The sequence below is a fragment of the Saccostrea echinata genome, unplaced genomic scaffold, assembly GCF_033153115.1.
Source record: "Saccostrea echinata isolate AGI-Se365-2 ecotype Australia unplaced genomic scaffold, CSIRO_AGI_Sech_v1 ptg000084l, whole genome shotgun sequence".
NCBI classification, from domain to species: domain Eukaryota; kingdom Metazoa; phylum Mollusca; class Bivalvia; order Ostreida; family Ostreidae; genus Saccostrea; species Saccostrea echinata.
In genome coordinates, this window is record NW_026889833.1 from 387243 (window position 1) to 413631 (window position 26389).

Below are 26389 nucleotides of genomic sequence, written 5' to 3' on the forward strand. Positions count from 1 at the left end.
TACGGACCCGGTTAAACACTGTGGTGAGGGCCTGTCCCGAGACACAGTTTGATTATTCTAACTATATATTACCCACATTTTAGAAAGTCGTCCGTATGCCTTCAATTTCTGCAAAGCCTTCAATTAGCCAGGACTTTCCAAACCGGATGTAAACAAGTGTAGATCACAGGGATTGGCGGATTGTATCTTTATATCTTAATCTTATGCCAGTTATAATACTGTCATCATCAGTATGATTTTTTTCGTAGCCTAGACCGTGAAACCGAAGAAACCATGGCTAATCAGGGCTTTATACCCGGCTCAGCCGTGAATCCCTCAACTCAAGTTGAAATAAGTGTTTCCTGCAGGTGAGTAAAAGAAGCGAAGTTGATCCGCCCGCTTCGCATTTACTAAACAACAAACCAACTCTGAACTCTCAGATAATGGGATATAGCGTAATATTATGGGTCTTCAAAATCAGCTGTCAAGCGGCCCTAAAAAAATCCTTCAAAAAGATATTTTAGTTTTGCTAAAATTCCTTTTAAAGGGACATAGACACAGATTTGAAGTTATTATTTCTCAAATTTTCTGTATAATATCATTTTTCTGTATAGTATCATGACTTATATGTTGATAGAGCAATTCACATAGAAATATAATCAAAAAAACTTATTTTATCTGGAAATTATTGAAACTACGAATTTCGGGACACGTTTTTTTTTTTTTTTTTTTTTTTTTTTTTTACACATCTTGCACTTTCACAAAGTTAACTTTATCCTTATATACTTAAGAAAAGTAGAAATTTGTTGTGTATTAATGAAAAAAAAATAAAGATATAATCCAGAAAATTTAAAGTAGATATGTATGTGATAGAGTGATTTATTTTATATATTAATTATTATATTTCAGGATTAAATTAATTCAGTTAAATTGTCATATTTATTTCTTTACAGCATTTCATTTATTGAATAAATCCACATGGAATTATTTACATCAATCTGTGTCTATTGAGTTATTTATAGATGTATGACATCACAGTGGTCATTTTAACCCCTGTCCCTTTTCTATATATATCTTGTGTAGTGTCCAGGCCAACTTGGATTTCATTGGTTGGTTAGTTTCCCTCTCTTTTGGTTTTTACTTAGTTAATTACTTTTGTTGGAGATCTTGGTCTGAGTAGACATATTGGCTTTTGATATGATGACTTATTTATGACAATGACCAAGACAGGACAGAATGTAAGTTTACTTTTACTGATTTCATTATTTCTATATAATTGTTTATCTGCTAAATTACCAAATAATAATATTCTAATATAAAGTATGAAAGTTCAGTTTGTGTGATTATTTTATGACTTTGTAAATATTCAGAGTAATAAGTATATTTTATATCTGTGAGAATAAGTGTGCAATACAGTAAAGTTATATTATTCATACACAGATCACTGAATAGAGTACATGTAGCTGTGTTCAGCTTTGTATATATTTGGAGTTGGCTCTATATCACATATAGGTATGATGTATATATATTTTGAATATTGTCTATATAATTATATTATTCTGGAAGAGTTCAGTATAATTTGATCTCATTGTTTTATCTATATATTCCAGAGTGTTCATACTTTGTACATATTATTGATTAAGAAAGATAACTCTTAATGTTTTATCTATGAGCACAATTAAAGGGAAATAACTCTTCATTTGACCGTGCTATCTGGCAAGTGATCTACATGTATGCTTTGTTATAAAATATTTATGATTGTTTATATATATTTCAGAGCTGTGATAATACTGATTATACTGAGAGTGAATATATTTATCAACAACGACAGCATGGCGTTTGTCATTATTCTCATATAAACGAACCCCATTTCAATGGCATCCACGGCGGGATTGGCTGACTGCCCATTGCGAGACTGACCGTGAGGATCTCACGCCTAGGAGGATCTAGGATCCACCGACGTGGTGTATAGCGTGTACAGATAGAGACTGTGATTACTGCGTAATCCATTCAACGCTGGACTTTCAGTGAAAGTGACAAAATTGAACTTTGTGTGACTATTTATTCATTGTGGTGTTTAGAAGCTTGCCAGCACGGTAAGGTGTTTTTTTTTATTGTTGTGCTCAGAACACGTGTATTTTGGACTGACCAGTCAGACAGGCATACTAGTGTTATACAGTAAATAGCCTGCTATATCCTTCCTGTATATAATATAAATGTAAATATTATTTATTTTTGAGCAAAAGACAATTGTAGTGTGCGAGAAATTAATTCTATTAATCTAAGATACCTGTTTCCACCCTACATTAATCTCTTTTCTCTTGATCAGCTGACCTTGACATTAGTGACCTACATTTAGACTTTCAGGTACAGGTTGTTTACAGGTGATTTGAGGTAGTGTCTAGTGAGTTAATTGTTTTGATCAGATTTGTCGATCTAGTCAGTATTTAGTTGCTTTATCACCCCTGTAGTAAATATGTGAAATCTTTCATTTAATACTCAGATTGCTGTACTTTTAAGTACATATTCCTAAGGTCACATTACTTTGAGTAATCAGTGTTGGTGGTTTTCACCATTGTCCGTCATTTATTGTTTACCCATTGAATTCCTTTTCATTTTTTTTTTGCATTGTTGTTCCGTTTACTTTGATTTCGCGTTATTTTGTTTACATCGGGTATTTGACCCCTGATCGAGAGTTCGTCACGCTTGAGCGCACACGATGTACTGAAGAACAGAGTTATCTTCCTTGTGTAAGTTTGTAGTTAGAGTTATCCTTCATTACTTAAAACCACTGTAGTTATTTAGAATACAGTATTAGATTAAGGTTATATTTATTTAGGATTTAGTTGGTACATTCTTTGAACTTTGATATATATTTATCGAACTTATTAAGATATTTAATTTACTTATTTTCATTTCAGCTTATTTAGAAATTTAATATTAAATTTTGCTTTTCAGGTGTATAATACTTTTGCATTTCAGTGAAATTTAGTGTTACATAGAATTAAAATTTAATTAAGTAGATATTTAGAATTTAAGTTTAATTAGTTTTATTAATTAGTAAGATTTAATTATTCAACTTCATTTCGGACTCTTCGGATTGGATTACACATTGGATTCTTCAACTTCAGAGGATGTAGTTTACATAATTTAGATTTATTAAGATAATTAAGGTAGATTTAGTTACTAGGTACTTAGTATTTAGTAAATTAGAGAAGTTTATTCAGAAATCGATCAACAACAAATCATCATGTCAGTAGAAATTTCACAGGAGGAACTCAATCAAATAGCATCAGTTTTCAAAGAATTAAATGTAAAACCTAAAGCTGATACAGCACAGGATTTCAAACAATGGATGACTCAGTATGTTGCACAAATGAATGAGGAGGAATTTGTCAATGTAAAGACAGAACCACACACAGATACTGGAAATTTATCAGCATCAGGAAGCACCATCAGTTCCCACATCCCAAAGATCTCTTGCTTTTCTGGAGATGGCAGCAAGAATGACACCACATATGATCTTTGGCGATATGAAGTTGACTGCTTGATCAAGGAGAAGTACAAGGAGGAAACAATTGCTCAGTCAATTAGGAGATCATTGCGAGGAGATGCAGGAAAGGTTGCCATGAGACTTGGTCCTGGAGCCACTGTCACCCAGATACTGGACAAGATGGAGAGTGTATTCGGCACTATAGAACGAGGAGAAACCATCATGGAGCAATTTTACAGTGCGCGACAAGAAAAAGGAGAGGATAGCATGAGTTGGAGTTGTCGGTTAGAGGAGATTTATAGGAAAGCTGTTATCAAAGGAGTTGCAACCAAGGAGGATGCAAATGAGAAATTAAGATCAAAATTCTGGAATGGATTACATCAATGGATTAAGGATATTACTGGATACAAATTTGATGCACTGACCAATTTTGATGAACTTAGGAAGGAAATCAGACTTGTAGAAAAGGAACATGAAACGAAGAAGGCACAATCTAATATGGCTGTAGCATTAAGTGAAGCTGAGAAAGGAGATGAGATTAAGGAACTTAAAGGAATGATTCAACAGCTTACTACCAAAGTCAGTGCTATGGAAGAAGGAAATAAGAGATCAGGACAACAGCGCACAAACAGGAATTACAAAGATCTTGGTGAACCATATGACAGAGTTCAGCCACAGTCCAGAAGAGGAAACTATGGATCTGGAAATTCATACAGTGGACGTCCTCAATACAGGAATTACAATGGTCCAAGATATAATCAGGGATACGGCTATGATTATGGATATAGCGACAATCAGGACTCTGCTTTACAAGAGACAGAGGATGGAGAACCTATATGTTATAGGTGCAGACAACCTGGACATATAGCACGTAGATGTCATGTGCGTCTGGACCACAGCAGAAGACATTTAAACACCAGGAGACCTTCGTTGCGGGGCAGACGATAGGTCAATACAGGAGAAGCCCTAATAGGAGTAGAACCAGTGAATTAGTAGGGAGTACTTCAGAAGTTGAAGCAAGTTTAGAAGGAAACTTAGTCAGAGCATTGATAGATACTGGATCTACTGTGTCAACAGTTAGCTATGATTTTTATATGAAACATCTTAGTCACTTGGAACTTCATCCAATAGAAGAACTTTTAAAAGTGGAATGTGCTAATGGTCAACAATTACCATATCATGGATACATCGAGGCTTCTATCATCAGTAATGGATTACCACAATCATCAGAAGAACAACAGTTTCCATTACTCGTTGTATCAACAAGCAATTACAACAGTACAGTACCACTACTTATAGGAACAAATATACTACAACATATGCTAGATGATGTCAAAGACAAATATGGAGACAGATATCTACAGGATGCTGCATTATTCACACCATGGTATTTAGCTTTTCGAGGAATGACAATACGAGAAAAAGAACTTGCTCGCAACAACAACAGACTTGGAATTGTAAAATCAGCTGAAAATCACTGCATTATTATACCACCTAATTCAACGGTTTCTATATCGGGATATGTCGACAAAGCTATACCATATCAGTCTACAACAGCTGTTCTACAAGCCACATCCTGCTCTGTAATTCCATCAGACCTGGATATTGTACCATCACTTACAGACTATACCTATCCAGCCAATCATGTGATAAGAGTGGACATTGATAACATCACTACAAGGACAGTACAAGTTCCACCTAAATCTATACTTTGCGAGCTACAACCTGTGAAAGTAGAACCAAATCAAACAGATATTCCTTGTTCTAACCTCCAGCAAACCAAAGATGTCCTGAATTTAGTAAAGATTGAAGAAGATGGGCTTACACCTTCAGAAAAACAAGGAGCAGAACATTTATTAAGAAAGTATGAAGATGTCTTCTCCAAATCAGACACAGACATAGGACACACCAACATCGTAAAACACAGAATTGAGCTACATGATGATACCCCATTTAAGCAAAGACCAAGGCATATACCACCTGCCATGTTTGAGGAAGTCAAAGATCATTTAAGGAAGCTTTTAGAGGGAGGAATTATAAGGAAGTCTAAGTCACCCTGGTCGAGTAATGTTGTCCTTTGTCGGAAGAAAAACAACGAACTGCGCATGTGTGTAGATTACCGACAGTTAAACCTTAGGACAAAGAAAGATTCATATGCATTACCACGAATAGAAGAAATTTTGGATGCGTTAGCAGGAAATAGATTTTTTACCATACTAGATATGAAAAGTGGGTACCATCAAGTTGAGTTACATGAAAGTCACAAGGAAAGAACTGCGTTTACTGTTGGACCCTTAGGTTTTTACGAATATCATCGCATGCCATTCGGTCTAGTCAACGCACCTGCAACATACCAAAGGCTTATGGAAGAATGTTTTGAAGGACTCCACCTTGATATATGCTTCATCTATTTGGATGACTTGATAATATTCTCAAAAACATATGAACAGCATTTAGAGCGGTTGGAAAAGATATTTCAGCGACTAAGGGAAGTAAATCTGAAACTGTCACCAAAGAAATGCGAATTTTTCAAAAAGAAAGTAAAATATGTAGGAAATGTTGTCAGTGAGGAAGGGATAGAACCAGACCCGGAAAAGATCAGCAAGGTACAGAACTGGCCGCAACCAAGAAATTCAGATGAAGTTCGCCAATTCCTGGGTTTCGTTGGTTATTACCGGAGATTCATTGAGGGATTTTCAACAATAGCACGCCCATTGAATGACCTTCTACCAAATACCAAGAAGAAATCTAGAAAGGGAATAAGAACATCAAAAGAATCAGACAAGTGGAGATGGGGAAGTGAACATGAACAAGCCTTCAAGACACTAAAGGAGAAACTTACAACATATCCAATTCTAGGATTTCCAAATTACTCCTTACCCTTTGAGCTACATACAGATGCCTCATCATCAAGCATCGGCGCTGTATTATATCAGACGCAATACAGATTCAAACGGGTTATAGCCTATGCCAGCAGGAGTTTGTCCAAATCAGAAAAGAACTATCCTGTCCACAAATTGGAATTTCTGGCTTTGAAGTGGGCCGTATGCGAAAAATTCAGAGATTACTTGTATGGAGGAACATTCAAGGTTTATACAGACAACAACCCACTCACCTATGTCTTAACATCTGCAAAACTTGACGCGACAAGCCAAAGATGGATTGCTGATCTAGCCAACTTCAACTTTGAAATATTATATCGACCTGGATCACACAACGCAGATGCAGATGGATTAAGCAGGATACCAAACCAAGAAATCATAACATCCGATTCCATTAAGACCATATGCAACTCAACTGTATCCAATGATCCCTATGTACAATGCTTGTCCATATCTCCATCTTCAGTTGACAACCTACCAGACTTGAGTGATCAGACAGAAGTTGATATTCGTCGTCATCAGTACAATGACCCAGTGTTAAGATTCTGGATACCATACGTGCGAGATAGGTACAAGCCAGCAAAACACCATTTACCATACAACAACATCCAGTACCATGCTTTACTTCACAAGAATTTTGACAAACTTAGATTAAGAGATGGGATCCTCATTAGAGAAACAACAGTGAATGAGAAAAAGAAATCACAGATAATTTTACCTAGATCATGTATTGAAACAGTATTGTACCATCTTCATACTGACATGGGACATCCTGGCCGCGAGAAAACCATCAGTTTAATTAGAGATAGATTTTATTGGCAAGGAATGACAGCAGACACGGAACATTTCATTTCAAACTGCAGGAGATGCCTTCTAAGAAAAACGACACCAACCAGAGCCCCACTCATTAATATCAGAACATCGCAACCTCTAGAACTGGTGTGTGTAGACTATCTAAAATTAGAAAAATCAAAAGGAGGATATGAGAACATCCTGGTCATCACCGATCACTTTACTAGATTTGCGCAAGCTGTAGCTACAAGGAACCAAACGGCCAAAACCACAGCTGAGGCATTATTCCATCATTTCATAGTCCATTATGGGATACCTTTGCGGCTACATAGTGATCAAGGTGCCAATTTTGAATCCAAAATCATACAAGAGCTCTGCAACATTCTTGGAGTAAGCAAGTCGAGAACAACACCATACCACCCAATGGGCAACGGCTTAACAGAACGTTTCAACAGGACTCTTCTAAAGATGTTAGGAACACTTGAAAATTACCAAAAACAGGATTGGAAGTCACACATTTCAACTTTAGTTCATGCCTATAATTCGATGAAACAGGAAACAACAGGCCAATCACCTTTCTTTCTTATGTTTGGACGAGAACCCAGACTTCCAATAGATCTCATTTTCAAAACAGATGGACCAAATCAACACGAAAACCTGAATTCCTACATAAAATCTTTGAAATCTAAATTGGAACATTCTTACCATTTGGCACAGAAATCTATCCAAAATGCCCAGGGAAGACAGAAGAAGAATTATGACATCAAGGCAAGAGATGCTGTCATTCAGCCAGGTGACAGAGTATTGGTCAAGATTGTTGCATTCGAAGGTACTCATAAATTATCTGATAAATGGGAGGAAGAGCCATATACAGTGCAGAGTCAACCAAACAAAGAAGTTCCAGTGTATATTGTAAGGAAAGAAAGCAACAACACCTGTATAAGAACTTTACATCGGAACCTTTTACTACCAATTGGACACTTAGATTTTGAATTACCGACAGAAAAGCCTAAGCCAGCACCTAGGAAATTAACAAAACCTCGAGTCACAAGAAGATCCAAACAGAAGAGTACCTCACAACATGAGGATAGTGACTCAGAGAGCAGTAATGAAGAAATGTTAGTACATGAAGCAGCACCTATTGCTCACAGCAAGATTAGTACACCTGCTTCTGGGATAGAAAGTAACCCACAGGAGAATACATTGGCCAATGAAGAAGAGAGCGCTGAAGATGAGGGTAGTTCCGGAATACCTTCACCTGCTGAACATGTTGATGACACAGGTACTTCAGTAGCTACCATTACAGAAGACACTGATATGAAGGAAACAGAACAGTCTACAGATACAAAACAACAAGCAGAAGCTGGTAATGACGATTTGGATAATACCAATTCTGATGAAGACTCAGCTGATGAACAACAGATACCAAAGACTGTACCAAGAAGATCTAAAAGAGTAAAGAAAACAACATCATGGATCACTAGTGGAGACTATATAGTAAACCAACAGATAGCAAAACAACAACCAGACTGGAAGACAAGGGCTGATTATTTGCAGACATTAGCTTCCAGCAATGTATTTCATTCCAACAACAGTAAAGAACTGGTAGAAAAGGCTCTGATAGATATTATTACAGGTAAGAATTAGTTAAGATAAGTACATAAAACCAGTCAGTCAGTCAGTTCGGTAAGTGTAAATAAATTTTCAGTGATATTCTATGTTTCATATGATTTTATTTTATTTTACAGTCGTTATTTCTTTATGAAATAGTAAATGACGAGGACGTCATTTCACGAAGAGGGGAAGTATGTGATAGAGTGATTTATTTTATATATTAATTATTATATTTCAGGATTAAATTAATTCAGTTAAATTGTCATATTTATTTCTTTACAGCATTTCATTTATTGAATAAATCCACATGGAATTATTTACATCAATCTGTGTCTATTGAGTTATTTATAGATGTATGACATCACAGTGGTCATTTTAACCCCTGTCCCTTTTCTATATATATCTTGTGTAGTGTCCAGGCCAACTTGGATTTCATTGGTTGGTTAGTTTCCCTCTCTTTTGGTTTTTACTTAGTTAATTACTTTTGTTGGAGATCTTGGTCTGAGTAGACATATTGGCTTTTGATATGATGACTTATTTATGACAATGACCAAGACAGGACAGAATGTAAGTTTACTTTTACTGATTTCATTATTTCTATATAATTGTTTATCTGCTAAATTACCAAATAATAATATTCTAATATAAAGTATGAAAGTTCAGTTTGTGTGATTATTTTATGACTTTGTAAATATTCAGAGTAATAAGTATATTTTATATCTGTGAGAATAAGTGTGCAATACAGTAAAGTTATATTATTCATACACAGATCACTGAATAGAGTACATGTAGCTGTGTTCAGCTTTGTATATATTTGGAGTTGGCTCTATATCACATATAGGTATGATGTATATATATTTTGAATATTGTCTATATAATTATATTATTCTGGAAGAGTTCAGTATAATTTGATCTCATTGTTTTATCTATATATTCCAGAGTGTTCATACTTTGTACATATTATTGATTAAGAAAGATAACTCTTAATGTTTTATCTATGAGCACAATTAAAGGGAAATAACTCTTCATTTGACCGTGCTATCTGGCAAGTGATCTACATGTATGCTTTGTTATAAAATATTTATGATTGTTTATATATATTTCAGAGCTGTGATAATACTGATTATACTGAGAGTGAATATATTTATCAACAACGACAGCATGGCGTTTGTCATTATTCTCATATAAACGAACCCCATTTCATAAGAGAGCAAAACCAGCTCTCCAGTAATGTCAGTCGGTGCTCAGTGATGTGTGAAGAGTTTAACAAATTGAACACACCCGGTGGAACGTTAACTGTTTTGTAAACAGGGCACAAGCTCTTTTATTGTTAATGTTTACGTTTCACTCAGTGTGTTCAAATTTGTGATTTTATTAGGTGCCACATGTCTCCTACGACTCCATCCCTTTATAACTTACACAGGAGTCCATCGTCCCATACAACATCAAACACTTTTTCTGCATCCAGGGTTGTGAGATGTATGCTTTCATTACTATCCTTACTCATTCATTACCTCTGTTACAAGTAATGCATCCATTGGTGGTGAAATATTTTCAGTAAAACATCTTTGTCAGGGATGTTGAGTTGCACTATTAGTATTGAATGATTCAGTTTTGTCTTTAATGATAGATTCTATTTTAAATTTTCTTAAGAGGGGGGTCTCTGTGATACTCTTATAATTTGTTGGTAGTGACTTCCCTTTACCTTTCTAAAGTACAGGTGTTTAAATTCTTGTTTTTAGTTCATCTGGCAGTTCTGCTTTGTAGAGTATTGTTTTTAGGGAATGACCATTTGATTCTGAGGGGAGTGGGGTGGGGGTGACTAGATTTTTTGAGTCAGATTATTTATTTCAATGCCAGTCAATGACAGATTATTTATTTTCAACTCTTTTGAGGACAGATTATTCATTTCCAAAATCTTCCATCCTCCCCCTTAGAATCAAGTGGTCGTTCCCTTATTATCATGGTACCGGTACGTACTGGGGAAATTTCATCCATAGCACATTTTTGAGATGCTCTGCTGTTAGACCTGCATACCGGTAATAATAATAGTGTTAATTCTAAAGCAAACTAGCATGGCGCGGCGCCATGCCCTTTTCTCTCGGCGCCATGCCCTTTTTTCTAGCACCATGCCCTTTTTCCTTGCAAAAATAAATAAATATGCCTAGCAGAGGCAAGATGGACTAGCGGCTTTGTTTATTCAGTGCATGCTGATTAGCCCCTTTGTTTATTTAATGCACGCAAAGGTGTGAATTCAAGACAGGAAATCACTTCTCGCTTGAACGCACACAGCCACCTGGCCAGGTAACATGCCTCAGGCTGTTAGGGTATAAGAGATAACACGAGAAAATATCATTTGATTGCATTGATTATGCAAGAACTAGCCCAATGTCAAAGATAGATTAATTTGTAAATTAAAATGTTACACATTTTAAATCAGGATCGTTTTTTTTAAAATTGAAAGTAGAAAAAACAGAGTTGATAAAGAAAAATAAAACTGCTGATGAATTAAGTCAACTTACAATGTACAGTAACAGTTGAGTTGACGACCAGAGGCTCAATGTTTCTAAGCCAGAAAAAAAGTTTTAACCAATTTATATATTATTTCAAGTTTAATTTTTTGGTATGATCAGTTTTCACTTGATTTTGTTCGTAGATTATTTTCAAAATAAAGGGAATGCCCTCTACATTTATTATCAAAGTAGCCCCCCTTTGCAATTTTGTTCTGTTATTTACCTCATACACAAATAACAATATTAAATCAAGGAAAAAAAATTCATACCCCAAACTAAAATAATTCTTGAGCAAGTGACAAAAAGATTCACACCTATTACTTTTTAAGCATAACCTTGATAACCATACTAATTTCTTGATTAAAAAATTTGAATTTAAATTTTGGCAATAATTGCCCTCTCAGTGTGTATTAAATGAATTAAGCCGACAGATTTATAATTTTTTCTTTTAGATACTTGACAAATGTATAACTAAAGATAATTTAAGTACATAAACATGATAAAGAAAATATTATTTTATAATTTCAAAGACACTAAAAAAGTGCCCTCATGAAAACTTGTCGCGGCGTAAAGTGCCCTTTTGATTATTGGATTACCATGCCCTTTTTAGGGTCTGGATTTAACACTATAATAAGATGCTTTCCTATCTACAGGCTGGTTATTACATTTTGACATCATTTTCAAACAGGTTCATTTTTTTTTATCTTTCATTATATACATTACATGAACAGGTGTCCAGTAATTTGTATGTTGGGAGAAACTTGTATTTCATGCTCTTTGTCAAATCTTGTGTCTTCCTTTGTTTTGGCTAGTTATTCAAAATAATTATGGTCCATGACGTTTTCATTTGTCATATGTACTCTTACTACATCATTGGCAGTAAGTTCCTTTGTATTTTTTGTATTTGTTTGTCTTTGAGTTTTCTCCTAAATGTGTAAAATGTTTGTTTGTCATTCCTGTCGGCCTCTGTAATATCCTCATAAGTTTAGTTCTTTGTTTTGCTTCTAGCTGTCTTTTTGTTGCCCTTAGATGCTTCTTTGCCAACTTCCTTCTAAATAATGTTATGTCTCTGCTTATAGTTATCATGGTTTACATCTGTTACAATGTGTACTGTATATTGCACACTATCAAGGACAAGAGTCAGATTTGATCATATTCATAATGATCAATATAATCTAACTTGTATGCTCATGGCTTAAACACAATGTTTATCATATTTATTGTTTTTGACCTCAGAACATGCAAACATTACAATGCATGTGTGTTTTAGCATAAAATTAGATAGACACATTGGTAATTTAAAAAAAAAGCGAGAGCTACTTTACGTTCTTTGTATGCGAATGTGTAAGGAAGTTGTTGATTTATCTGCTGGATATATTATCTGTCTGTGTCTATCTAAACTATTGTACACCAGACAAAATTGCTAATGCACCACTCAATATTTTCTGTAAATACATTCAACACAATATACACATTGTAAATCTAATATGCTATCTTGTCTACTGCAGAAGAATTTGCTGATGTCTTGATTTCAATACAACACCCTAAAATTGGCCTCAATACGTGGTCAATCACACTTTCGGTTGCCTCAGTTTTGTGGTAAAATCTTGCAGTAGTCGTGTGGTGTCTCTTAAATGCCATTGATCACCGAAAGAAGACATTTTTATATTTGTTAATTTAGTTGCTGTATTTTTCAACCAAAAGAAACAGCAATTTTCGATTTTTTTTAAACGATTAAACCTCTCCAAAGGGATACCCTGAACACACCATAAAAACTGCCCAACCAGGCTTTTTTATGGTCAAACATGAAGAACACAATTACAAGAAAGAATCTTTTGAATGTGTTAGCACTATTTTGAATTCATGCATTTCTATAAAATGGTTATACACTTTAGTCAACATTTATTTATTTACCAATTTAGGCATTTATTAAACATCTTAAGTTTATTTGTAGTAACATATTTATACATCAGATTTGTCTTAAACAAGTTTTGAAAAGATGAATATTAATTTTCTATGATGGAGCATTTAAGCAATTTTGTCTAGTGTAAATGCATAAATTAAATTAATATACATGTACTTTAAAAAAGGCCCATGCGAGGATAGAAAACATGCAACTCGTCAGATACAAATCACATCAAACCACAAATCCATGGGAGATCCTATATATACATATTTTATCTTATTTTTATATTTCTAGAAATCTTCAAGACAAAGATGCATTTTCTAAATCTGATCCAATGTGTGTACTATACATCAAGGACGCAAGAACAGGTTCTTACCAGGAGGTGAGGCATAATATGTGGTTGATCTTTACTTTCAATAGTTTATATAGATACCTCTGAATTTGATAATTAGATGTACAAGAAAGAAATTGCAAGAGCTGTCTAATTTGGTTTTATGTTTGATCATATAAGAGAAAAAAATTTGATAGCATATGGGTTTTATGTTAGATAAGTTGACAAGTAAGAAATTTTTAGATATGATAAGTTGACAAGTAAGAAATTTTTAGATATGATTTTGTGTTTATAATGTTTTTGTGTCTTTAAATTCATGACAATACACTGTGGCAGTGATTTGAATCCAGGTCTTGTCTGTTCAATTTTCTCATTTCTGATAATTCATTAGGTTCTGATACCCTGTCCTGGAAAAGACTGGAGAAAATACCATTTTTATAAAGTTAATTAATAAAATTAATCTGAAGATGTATTATTTGTTTGTAGTTTGGCAGAACAGAGATGATCAAGGACACGCTTAATCCAGACTTTGTTCACAAGTTTGTGATGAACTACTACTTCGAGGAGAGTCAGAAACTCAAATTTGAAATGTAAAAATACTTTTACTTACAATTTATTGCAATGTCTTATATTTGATACAACTGATGAACACTTACAGAAATATAGCTTATTACTCTATACAGATATTATATTTTGTAAGAATCACTATGTTATTTTTTGTACAAATGTGCATCCAAATACTGTAAATGTCTGAGGAATATATTTATTATTTTTTTGTTGTAGATATGATGTTGACTCACCTAAACAAGCCCTATCAGGACATGTGAGATTAATAATAATATGAATGTGTATCATTTTACTTGCTAGTAGTAACTAATGTAATTACATGTTCACAACAATACCATGAGTATAGTGTCAAAACAATCTTTGATCAAGTTTGTGAATATACTGAAATATTACTAGATTCCTGTTTATTTTTGCTGTATGCTAGCTTAAAATTCTTATGTTTAGGACATTTAAAACTCATGAAACACTAAGTATACTTAGATCTATCAGTGAGAGTTTGATGTCCATTAGATGTGTATATTGGAGGGGGATTTTTTACAGGATTTTCTCGGGAGATTGGAATGTTCACTAGGAGAAATTGTCGGGGCGTCCAGTGGTAGAATGGACGCAAAACTCCAGTGAGTTAATGCCCTTTGAATTCAATTTCTAAGATGTACTGAATTTACACATGTCCCACATAATTTCATAACAAGAGCATACATGTAAATCAAAATTATATTGTTTATATTCGTGTATAGGTACAGTACAATACTGTTACAGCAAACACACTTATAATTAATGCATGCTTACAGTAAAGTTATTTTCATTCCCTGTAGTTTTAGAACAAATTATAAACCTATCAGACATAATGAATTACATATATTGCAAACAAATAGAATTTGTTCATCGCTGGCACTTCATTACAAGGTATTTTACTGTATGTTGAATCTTCAGTTTGCTTTCAATATTTCAGGGGATCCAAGGGTCGTGGACAGATAATTGGTAGGTAAAGACAATTAAATAACATCTTTTTATTTGTTTATCATTCTCACTTCCTAAAATTTGAATGAATTTATGTGAACGGGTCCATGATATGGTAATATACTTTCACCACAATTTTGGTGAAAACTACCGGTAAAATGTTTTCAATTACCCCTTCTTTTTGTTCATTTTGTTCATAGTAATTTAACCATTAAAATTTTTAGTGAATCTCCTTGCAAATCAAACTTGTGGGGGTACATAGGCATCTTTGTCTAACTTTTTATCTGTTTCTTTAAATTTTCTCTGGTCTTAAATTGATTAAAAAGGAAAATGAGAGCTAGAACTTGGCACATTGATTCCTGCTCATGACAGAGGACCATTATAAGTGTCAATTCTGTGTTCTGTATAACAGAAGGTCAGGCACACGGTCACCATGATCAAGGCCACTACAAAAAATTACAAAATTTTTATATGCTCTTTGTTTCAAGGCTTTCTTTGCAATTACTGGTAAATATTTCTCATCAACAAAAGGAATATTTTAAGGGCAGAGTTAAGTACAGAAGATACTATCTTTTATGAAGTTTGCTCACATTTGTTTAGGTATGTACCTAGTTGATAAATTGAAGAAGAAAAAAAAAGAAAATCAGTACCACATCTAATACTCTGATCTCAAAAAAAAAAAAGAAAAAAAGAAAAAAAAAAACATGGTTACAAATAAGCCTAATGAAATTGGAAAATAGATATGAGTTGAATAATGAAGAAAGGTATGCATTCAGTTATGAATACTGATACAAGCATTAACATTAAATTTATTCATTTCAGTAAGAGCTGAAGAAATGAGTGCTTCAAAGGTAAGGAAAATGGAAAGGATTCATAACAGCCCCCCCCCCCCCCCCCAAAAAAAAAAGAAAGAAAGAAGAAAAAAAACTTGTGTATATAATACAATTTGTTCAAATCAGTATGAAATTAATAAGATAATTTCTTACTTAAAGAGTTGAAGTTCAGAACTAAATTATATTTTATCTCTTGAAAGGCATTACATACCCACAGCAGGGGCACTACATGTATGTTCTAAGGGTTCTATAGTCTGTTTTCTTACTTCTTATTTCAGTTGCATCTATTTTGTTCTCAATATTTATTTAATTATCACTGAAGATGAACACCTGTTTTTCACTGGAGTTTGTTAATAAGAACAGAAATGTTAGTTTATGCCATATCAGGGGAGAATAATCTACCTCTGAAGTTATATTAACATGTATTTAAAACTTCAATCACACAGAGCTTTTTACACTAGCAGTCTATAATAGAGTTGTAGCATTGTGCTTGCTGTAATATTCTACCTTGAGCATTCAGATATATAATATATACATGTACATGTATTTTTTTCATTCAATTAGGAGCTGCTAACTCTTCACTTCAGTGGAACCAAATTGGACAAGAAAGACTTTCTGGGAAAATCAGACCCCTTCCTAATTCTATATAAGGCCAATGAGGATCGCAGGTATTAATAGATAGTTTTCGATTGACCCAATTTTAGCAAGAGTTATTTCCCGTTAGTCGCCATATTGAAGGTATACAAACCAGAATTCCTTCATTATTCAACCAATTTAAACTAATTGTCATACAGGGTAATTGGGTGAAGATAACACAATTTTTCTTACGAATATGCATTAACACAAGCTTTCCTTTAATTTGTAATTTTAGTATTTTAAAGATTTTTTCCATTATATTTCTGCCATACAAGTTTAAAATTATTTGCTCGAAGTCCTGAAAGAGGAAAATTCGCTCATTGGACCTCCAACATGGCAGCCAACGGGAAATAACTAGCAATTTTCAGGCCTATGGAAAACTATCTATAGTGTGCTAACTGTATTGTTATCTATATCATATGCAGGAAGTAGGTATAGTATGTTGCCTATATTACAGCAATCTTTATTCTGCAGGAAGAAGAATACAAGTGTATTATGCAAAATTATTTCCTGTATACAGTTAACTGATATATAATCTATTTATGATATTAATGTTTTTATATTTACAATTTAAAAACATATGAAATACATTATAGATTTATTAAATAAATTAATAAATCTAATACTGTAACATTAATATGAAGATCTAAGTTCAGAATACTCCTTTAATTTTTTTTCTTTATATAGTACAGTATCACAACAGACCATATTATATTTATAAGATTAGTGCTTTGTATTAAGGAGGGATTCTTGTCTCGTTTCTGACTAGATGAAATATTCAAAGTATATTTGCTTATATGTTTTATATATTTAGATGTAAGAGATTTAAAAGATCATATTTTTCTTTCCTCATCACAATTGTACAACTTTAAATAGAAATGGTAAACTGAGTTTGAAATCTAGCAGGGACTATATATTTTTGGCGGAATGGCGGCGTATGAAAATATCTTCTTTTCTGCCTTTCAAAATAATTATAGAACAATGAATTTAGTTATAATTCTACACAATCAAAGACTTGGAGAAAATTTTTAAATGTAAGTTGAATTAATGATAAGGGACTAAAGTTTTAAAATATATCAAAAAGGTATGATTTTTCAAAGAAACTACAGTTATGTTAGCTTTTAAAATCTTCCAATCTAAGTTCAGATTTGAGCCAAAAATTCGTAAAAATATTTTTTATCTCTTAGTAAACGGTCAAAACTTTTTGTTTTTATATCATTTTGTATCTTTATTTGACAACTTTACCATATTTGAAAATAAGAAAAATTTAAATATAGGAAGCATATAAAAATAACGAAAATATCTTAAAATTTTAAGAAAAGTAGTGAAAATTCGGATTAGCCAATATCCATTTTAGTTAAATTATTTATGTCAATTTGGTAATATCATCTTATAGACCCAAAATGGTAATATCTCTTTATGCAAAAAGAAAAACATTTAATTTATTGAAATAGAAGTAGGCATCGCATGATTGGCAACAGTATTTTTTATTCTTAATGTCCAGGGAAAAGGTACTGACCTTGACCTGACCTTGCCTCTAATATAAAACGGTCAAATTTAATCCAGCTGATACCACCACTTAGTGATATTTTCTTCTTGATTCTGTGAAAATTTCATTGATTTTTAAATATAGGAAATCAGTGTTCTTATGAGAAGAATCCCTCCTTAAATGAAGACAAATAGTAGTACAATCCTTTTCCTGTATATGGTTATTACAGTTTGTAATAACTGTACATGTATTTTTATTCATTTCAGTTTCACAGCTGTTCATAAGACAGAGGTTATAAAAAATACACTCAATCCAACATGGCGGCCTTTTCAAATTCCAGTGGCAAAACTTTGTAATGGAGACTATGACAGGTATTTAAGTCAACTCTTACTCTCTTGTTTCACACATCAAAGAGATATATTCCTCTTTAAAAATATTATTGATATAGATTTTAGTCTTTTTAGATGTTGATGTCTAAATACACCAATCTGAGGTTCTGAAAATGTTCAAGTTCAATTTATTCACCCAAACCAAAACATTGATACATGGGGTACATGAATAACATAAAAATACATTTTATACTATTAAATTGGTCAGAGGTACATATACAACTAGTAGACTAATTGTTCTCGAACAATTAGAGGTCTTTCCACCTTCTTTAAATTTCATATATTCTTCACATTTAACTCTCTACTGTTTATTTTTATACAGGAGAAACCAGAGATGGCTTGAGAGATGGAAAATATTAAAATTTTAGAAATTTGGAAATGACCTTGACCTTTGACCTTGAACAAATATTCAAGGTCAAAGGTCAAGGGTCACATTGCAATTGACCCCATCATTCTACGACTTTTAGTTTTAAAGTTATAAGGTTTAATAGTAAGCGCAAAGACTTTAAAGGGCAATAACTCATATAAGGGGTCAGCAGATCCTTTTGCACTAATAGAATGAAGTTGTGTCTAATGACCCTGAAGACATTAGTGAAGGTTTTGTGTCTCTGCAATTTACGGTTTAGGAGAAGTAGCAATAACAAGGTTTTTCGCACAAGGGGCAATAACTTTCAAAGGGGTTAAGCTTAGGGGACAAGAATGAAATCTTTGAGATAGATTTAAAAGTACATATTAATGATGCAAAGACCGATAGTATATATTGAAAGACAAAAGAGCTGTAAAAAGAGCTTAATTTCTCATTTTTGGAATGACCTTGACCTTTGACCTTTACATATATTTTTAGGTCAAAGGTCAATGAATTTTATGCAGTTGGTGCCATGTCTCTACGACTTATCGTTTTGAAAATTTTTCATTACTCATAAATATCAAAGACTTTCAGGGGCAATAACTCATAAAAGGGGTGCACGAATACTTTCGCAATGAAAAGATTGAAGCGCCCCCTCAATTAGTCGAAGACATTGGTGAAGGTTCCATACCTCTACGGTTGACGGTTTCGAAGGAGTAGCGATAACAAGGTTTTATTGCGAAAGGGGTTGTAACTCCTTAAGAGGTCAAAGTTCATACACGCAGGGTCAACTACAAAAATCTTTTAAAGAGTACATTCTTATAGACTATAAATCTTTTCGATATATCTTGAAACATAGAATCACATCAGGGGGTGGAAAAATAATAATAATAATAATAATAATAATAATAATAATAAACAGAAGAATATCAATAGGTCTTTCCACAGAAAGGTGGAAAGACCTAATAAGAAAAGATGACAGGAAGTGAAGAAATATTAAAAAAAAAAAAAGGACAGGAGGTAAAAATATACATGTATCAAGAAGGAAAGACAGCATCATAAATTTTTAACATAAACAAACATAATTTTTTCAGGACATTTCAAAAATGTGCATTTTGATATTTTGTAGAACTGTAAAGATTGAATGCTATGACTGGGATAGTGATGGAAGGTGACCTTGACTTAATTACATATTTAATGTTTTTAATTGACATAATTGATATTCAAGTAAAGAGGTACGTGTAATTGTTTGAACAATGTTTCAAAGTCACTGAGATTTTATTTTTTCCAGCAGCCATGACTTTATAGGAGACTTTACCACCAATGTAAGGGAACTAACTGGCAAACCAAATCTTAGTTTTGAGGTAAACTAGATTTGATTCTTTTTCATATTCATTGCCTCACCAGTTCATGCCATACTTTTGTATTCTTTTCTTCATTTTTTTAATGTTACTTGTATTTTAAAATGCTTGTCAGTTTGTGTTAGATTATATTTGAAAATAGGTTATATTTACATCTGACCTCCATTTCTCTAGTTAATTAATCAGAAGAAGAAAGCGAAGAAGAAAAGCTACAAAAATTCAGGACAGGTATTCATATTCTTATCAATGATTTTAAAAATCATTTGAAAAGCATTTAATCTTTTCAGGCAAGGTGATTAAAGAATGAATTTTGTCTTTTTTTTCCCGAGTTCAATAAAAGAAGCAAGATATGAACTAAAATTTTTAATGCACTTTTGTTGCAGATTCACTTGCTCAGTGTTAAAAAAGAAATAAAGCCATCATTTTTAGACTTTTTAAAAGGAGGGTAAGTAAATAATATCAAAAGAAAGTATTCATGTGAACTGTTGTATTAAAAATTCATAAAGGGATCTGCAAATGTTAGTCATAATTTTATTTTTAGGACACAATTGAATTTCACAGTAGCAATAGATTTTACTGGCTCCAATGGAAATCCTGCCTCTCCTCACTCTCTACATTACATCAATCCTTATCAACCCAATCAGTATGTGGCAGCCATTCAAGCTGTTGGGGAGATAATCCAGGACTATGATAGGTAAAGACTGTGATGTTAACACTACAGATTTTGCAGATGTAAAGTCTTATCAATAAACAAATACCATATAACTGGTTTTTCTTATGTGTGCATATTTTTGTGATTTGGTTCCCATCTAGGTACATGTATTTTCTGCAATTTTAATTTTTCTAATTTCACATTTTTTTTATTGACACTATTTTCAAGTTTCTGGCAGCTGTTTCACACATTTGTTAAATTTCAGTATATTCAGAAATATTTTTCCTAAATCGGGTTGGTAGGTTGCTAAAAAAAAAAATTGAATTAAAACTTATACATCAAAATTGTTCTCACTCATTTATATTCTTATTTCTTCAATTCAATTCTTCAATTGACCAAAACTTCATTTGGTGAAATTTTTTGACCTGACTCCACAACCTAATTTATATCCCAAATGCAAATGTCTTGTAAGTAGGATACATTAAAGCATTAAAATCAGGTTCTACATTTATTGAAGGGCCTCACATGGGGAAATTCTGCAATTCACATTTTTTTGTGATTTCATTTTTTGTGTTGAAGACTTGACCACAGAATTTCACAGAAAATAGCACCCTGCAGAAAAAAAAACAATTATACAATATGAACATGTAGAAATAATCATACTGTATACATGTATGTTAATACAGTACGTCAAGTTCATATACATGTACATGTACCTCGATCCCTTCAAAGAAAAAAAATTATAAGAGAAACTGATGTCCTAAATGTATAATTATTCATGTTCCTATGTATCTACCTGGTTTTGTAGGTGTTATTATAAAGTATGTCATTGTTGTGAACATAAAATAACAAATATCTATTGACTAATTACCTTATGTGATGATGTCTTTGTCTTCATTGCAGTGATAAACTGTTTCCTGTATTAGGATTTGGTGCTAAGTTACCAGATGGAACAGTTTCACATGAATTTCCTGTGGTGTGTTTTGTTTTTATTATCATATTTGACTTAAACTCTATGGTGTTCATGCTAATAACCAGTTCATGCCAACCAGTAAAAGACTAATTCTTCCAATTTCTTTGTTTTTTGACCTGGAATTTTGTATTTTTCTGTCTGTCTGTTTGACCTTCATGAGAAGATATTTGCCATCTTTTGAATTACCCACTGTCAGGACCACTATGTTTTAAAATACATGTAATAGCTTTTTCATTTTTTCTCCTCAGAATTTCAATCCAGCCAATCCATATGTGCAGGGTATAGCAGGTATATTAGATGCTTACCAGAATGCAATAAGACGAGTCCAGCTCTATGGACCTACCAACTTTTCTCCAGTTATCAATCATGTATCAAAGTAAGATATTATTTTCATGTTTCATTCTATAAATGTAATAATTATAAACCGACTCCGAAGGAGAGGGGGGTATACTGTTTTACCCTTGTATGTCTTTCTGTCCGTCCATCTGTGTCTGTCTGTCACAAATTTTCGAGTCGGACACAGTTTTTTCAGCAATTAATCAAGGCGGAAACTTGAAATTTTAACACACTCTTTGTTTAGGTATGCCATATGGTGGGATTCATGAGAGCATATATTCACATCAAAGTGGGGGTATTACTAGTGTATGAATCATTTTAATAGAGAACAAATTTGAAAAATGTATCAACATTTTTAAAAAGATAACAATTATGAATGATTATTATTTGGTCAGGTCATTTCAAATTTGGTCAGGTCATTAAATTTTCATGAAATGAATGGATAAATAACTAAATATTTGGTATAAATGTTTCTAAAAACATTTTATCTAAACTATCAATCATTATGATAGAGAACATATGTTAAAAATGTATCAAATATTTTTAAAAGGATAACAATTATGAATGATTATCATTTGCATGGTCAGGTCATTTCAATTTTGGTCAGGTCATTAAATTTTCATGAAATGAATGGATAAATGACTTAATATTTGGTATAAATGTTTCTAAAAACATTTTATCTAAACTATCAATCACTGTAATAGAGAATATATGTTAAAAATGTATCAAATATTTTCAAAAAGACAACAATTATGAATGATTATCATTTGGTCAGGTCATTTCAAATTTGGTCAGGTCATTAAATTTTCATGAAATGAATGGATAAAGACTAAATATTTGGTAAAAACGATTGAATAAACCTCTATTCAATTGAATTGCACCTTATGATTAAGAAATTATCATGAAAAAATTGATATAAAAACTCAGAATATTGATTATTGGAGATTTTTTTTGTTGGTCAGGTCAGTCAGGTCTTTTGTAGGTCAGGTCTTTAGTATGTCCGCGCTGTCGCTGACTAATCGTAGGGGTTACTGTCATTTCGCCCCAAAACCAGAACGCCCCATGCATGAGCGCCCCAAACATTTTTACCGGCGCCGAAATACAAATATGAGCGCCCCAAATTTAAATCACGAGCGCCCCAAACTTACTTCACGAGCGCCCCAAATTAGCATTTCGAGCGCCCCGAATAATATCGTCCGATCTAACACAGGTACACAGGTGCTCATTATGTGATAATTTTATACATAAGTACTTCATTGGTTATATTTTATTTTTTTTTAATATTTCATTTGAATCTATGTTGAAATTGACATGTTTAGTTGCATACAACTGTACAAAATATTCTTTTGTTTGATCTTCCTTCTTCAGAGAACACTTGTGTAATATTCTTTTAAATTATTAACTTTTTAATTATTTGTGTAATTAAAAACGATAGTTTCAAAGTCTGAGCACCGTCTTTATCCCACATAAAGGAGCCCGCTCAATTATAATCTCATAATTATTTTTACCACATTCTGATGAAAAAAAATTGTCGACTGACTGTTCATTTCTTTTGGATCGTTTGAGAGATGAAGCGTCTTCATTGCAAGAAAGTGGTAAGTCCATTTTTATAAATAATTCAACAGCGTTCAATACGTGTTGCTTTATTATTTTATTGTTAAAAACTTGTTCCAGTACGAACCTATATATGGTTCCGAAATTCATGAAGTACTATCTAGCACGTTTTCACATTTTGTATCTCGGTTCTAATTATATGATATATATAATTTGGGGCGCTCGTGAATTGTTCATATCAATATTTTTTTATAACATCGAAATGTAACAAAAGCCAATAATTTATTTCTTTACTAGTTAATAAGCCTTGGGGCGCTCGAAATGCTTATTTGGGGCGCTTGTGAATTAAGTTTGGGGCGCTCGTGATTTAAATTTGGGGCGCTCATATTTGTACTTGGGCGCCGGTAAAAATGTTTGGGGCGCTCATGCATGGGGCGTTCTGGTTTTGGGGCGCAGTGACTAGCACCCAATCGTAGACTTCGCAGGAGTCACGTGATTTTAAAAACGTTTGTTAAATTATTCATGAAATAGTTCGTGTAAACAATAAAAAATTATAACAATGCATATTTAACAACTGTTTAATGGCGTCAACTTCATTAAAAAGCCGATTAGTTTGAATTCCTTGAAGTATAGCGTCCCTAATTGGGCAAATAATCAGGACCGCCATTTTGGAGGTCATTTTGTGTTATAATCGGGGTCGCCATTCTGATTTCACATAACTTCTTTTTTTTTTAAATTACGTGTGAAATTGATTAAATTTATTGATTTACAACAAATTCTTTATGTACTAGACCTCAGCTAAAATCTTAATGTAACTGGCACTCTATATTCCCAAACATCGAAATGAAGTGTCACTACATGAACCCTGTAAAATATACACATCATGTTTACATAGTATGTGTATGGTAAATTAAACAATAAGCACACGTCATTTGAACATTTTGAAGGCTATTATTTATATTAAATTTCAAGCCTGATTTGTAAATATGACACTATTCTTTACTGCTACTACTTTACTATCAGTTATAGTTTAAAACAAATTTCAAAAATATCTGTTTTTATTTCATTTTTATTATTTTTTCTTTTGTTTATTTACCTATTATGATTGAGCTGTAGACTTCAAATCAGCCCCTTGTGAAGAACTGCACGTGATACACGAGCCAAAATTTCTGCAGTGTAAGCTGTAAAAGTCACCTAATACAAACACCTGTGTCACTGAAGAACACTGTGGAAATCAACATCGTTTTGCATACAAAGAAAAACGAAGTCTATTTTAAAATATCGTTGGACTACTGGATATAAATTCTCACTCTATATATAAGTAAATTTAAACATCCCTAACATTTCTGTATTTCACCAGAGAGAGAGAGAGAGAGAGAGAGATGCCCTAATTTGGATATCATTTAATAGACTGTAATACAAGGTATTAATGATTTTAATACACTTTTTTCTGTCAAACTGGGCAATTCAGATGGTCAAAATATTGGTATTTATAATTATACTGTGTTTATAAGACCCCCCCTCCCCCTTTGTCTCATAACATGTAAAACAAAATTACCAAGAACCCTGTAGGGTAGAGGGGGGGGGGGGGGGGTTTAAAGAACAAAAATGGATCTTTATTTGCCATTAAAAAAATTAAATTGAATTGAATTGATAATTATATATATATTTTTGGCATTTGATTGTAACAAAATTACCCCCCCCCCCCCTCCTTTTTTTTCTTCCCCCAACACAGTACACATTATGCTTGCATTAATGAACTGAAATCTTAAGTATAATATAATTAATAATTAAAAGAACAAATTGTTGAATAATAATTTAAAAAAAAAGAAGTGGTGGATAAAAAGTGGCTTTTATTACTACCCCCCCCCCCCCCCACACACACACACACACACAAATCACACATCCTAAATGTCATGATATAATTGTATTACTATAAAAGTATAATTTTAATTATTATTATACCCCCCGCAAACGAAGTTTAGGGGGGGTATATTGGAATCATCATGTCCGTCTGTCTGTCCGTCTGTCTGTCCGTCTGTCCGTCTGTCTGTAGACGAGATTTTGTCCTGACCATTTCTTGGAAACTGTTGGAAGGATTTGTCTGAAAATTTGTACACTTATTATTCGCCATATGAAGGTGTGCACCTGGTATTTTCATTATGATTGAATAATTTTTCTGCATTTTACAGGTGTTTTTTTCATTTTTATTATGTGGTTTTGTCTGGATCTGTTCCCAGAAACTATTGCATAGATTTGTATGAAAATTTGTACACTTATTATTTACCATATGAAGATGTGCACCTGGTATTTTCAACATTATTTGATAATTTTTCTGCATTTTACAGGTGTTTTTAAAAAATTTTTATTGACTTAGTCATTTCGAGTTCATGTCTAAGGTTTGAGACATAGAATCTAGAACATCTGCACAAAAATGTGAACTACAGCTTAAAACTACTCATTAGAACTAAAAAAAACCCCACAAAGTATTAAAAACAGTTTTTACATTACACAGCAGATAGTGTAAATCCATTTGTCCCTTGGGAGTAATGAGTGGACATGCATCCAGTTAAAGATTAATTAATGAGTTCAGTGTGGGAAGCTGTTAGGGCATCTCTGATCAGGCAGGTCTTATCTGTATCTCCGGGGAATTGGGCAGAAAGAAATAAAGATCTCTGTTGTCTAAGTCTCTTAATTGTTATTTATGTCTGTCAAAATACATAGTTACTAAAACCAGCCTTTTATTTTTAAAATGAGTTTGATATAAAGGTATTAAAATCAAT

General features: G+C 32.9%; 1 protein-coding gene across 2 annotated transcripts in view; it reads left to right on the top strand.

The window, feature by feature from the left end:
* The first annotated feature begins 166 nt into the window (after positions 1-166).
* Positions 167-26389, top strand: part of LOC133176924 (copine-8-like) — a 31705-nt gene continuing 5482 nt past the window's right edge. The window contains exons 1-16 of one of the 2 annotated variants that reach the window (XM_061311984.1): positions 167-347; positions 13474-13561; positions 13997-14100; positions 14294-14333; positions 14618-14694; positions 15030-15058; positions 15860-15888; positions 16435-16538; positions 18262-18366; positions 19860-19901; positions 20022-20094; positions 20266-20319; positions 20475-20536; positions 20633-20785; positions 21647-21719; positions 21965-22092. In XM_061311984.1, coding sequence (XP_061167968.1) covers positions 274-347; positions 13474-13561; positions 13997-14100; positions 14294-14333; positions 14618-14694; positions 15030-15058; positions 15860-15888; positions 16435-16538; positions 18262-18366; positions 19860-19901; positions 20022-20094; positions 20266-20319; positions 20475-20536; positions 20633-20785; positions 21647-21719; positions 21965-22092 — 1235 coding nt within the window. In that variant the 5' untranslated portion in view covers positions 167-273. The remainder of the gene's footprint in view (positions 348-13473; positions 13562-13996; positions 14101-14293; positions 14334-14617; positions 14695-15029; positions 15059-15859; positions 15889-16434; positions 16539-18261; positions 18367-19859; positions 19902-20021; positions 20095-20265; positions 20320-20474; positions 20537-20632; positions 20786-21646; positions 21720-21964; positions 22093-26389) is intronic. The other variant, XM_061311985.1, reaches the window with a different exon arrangement.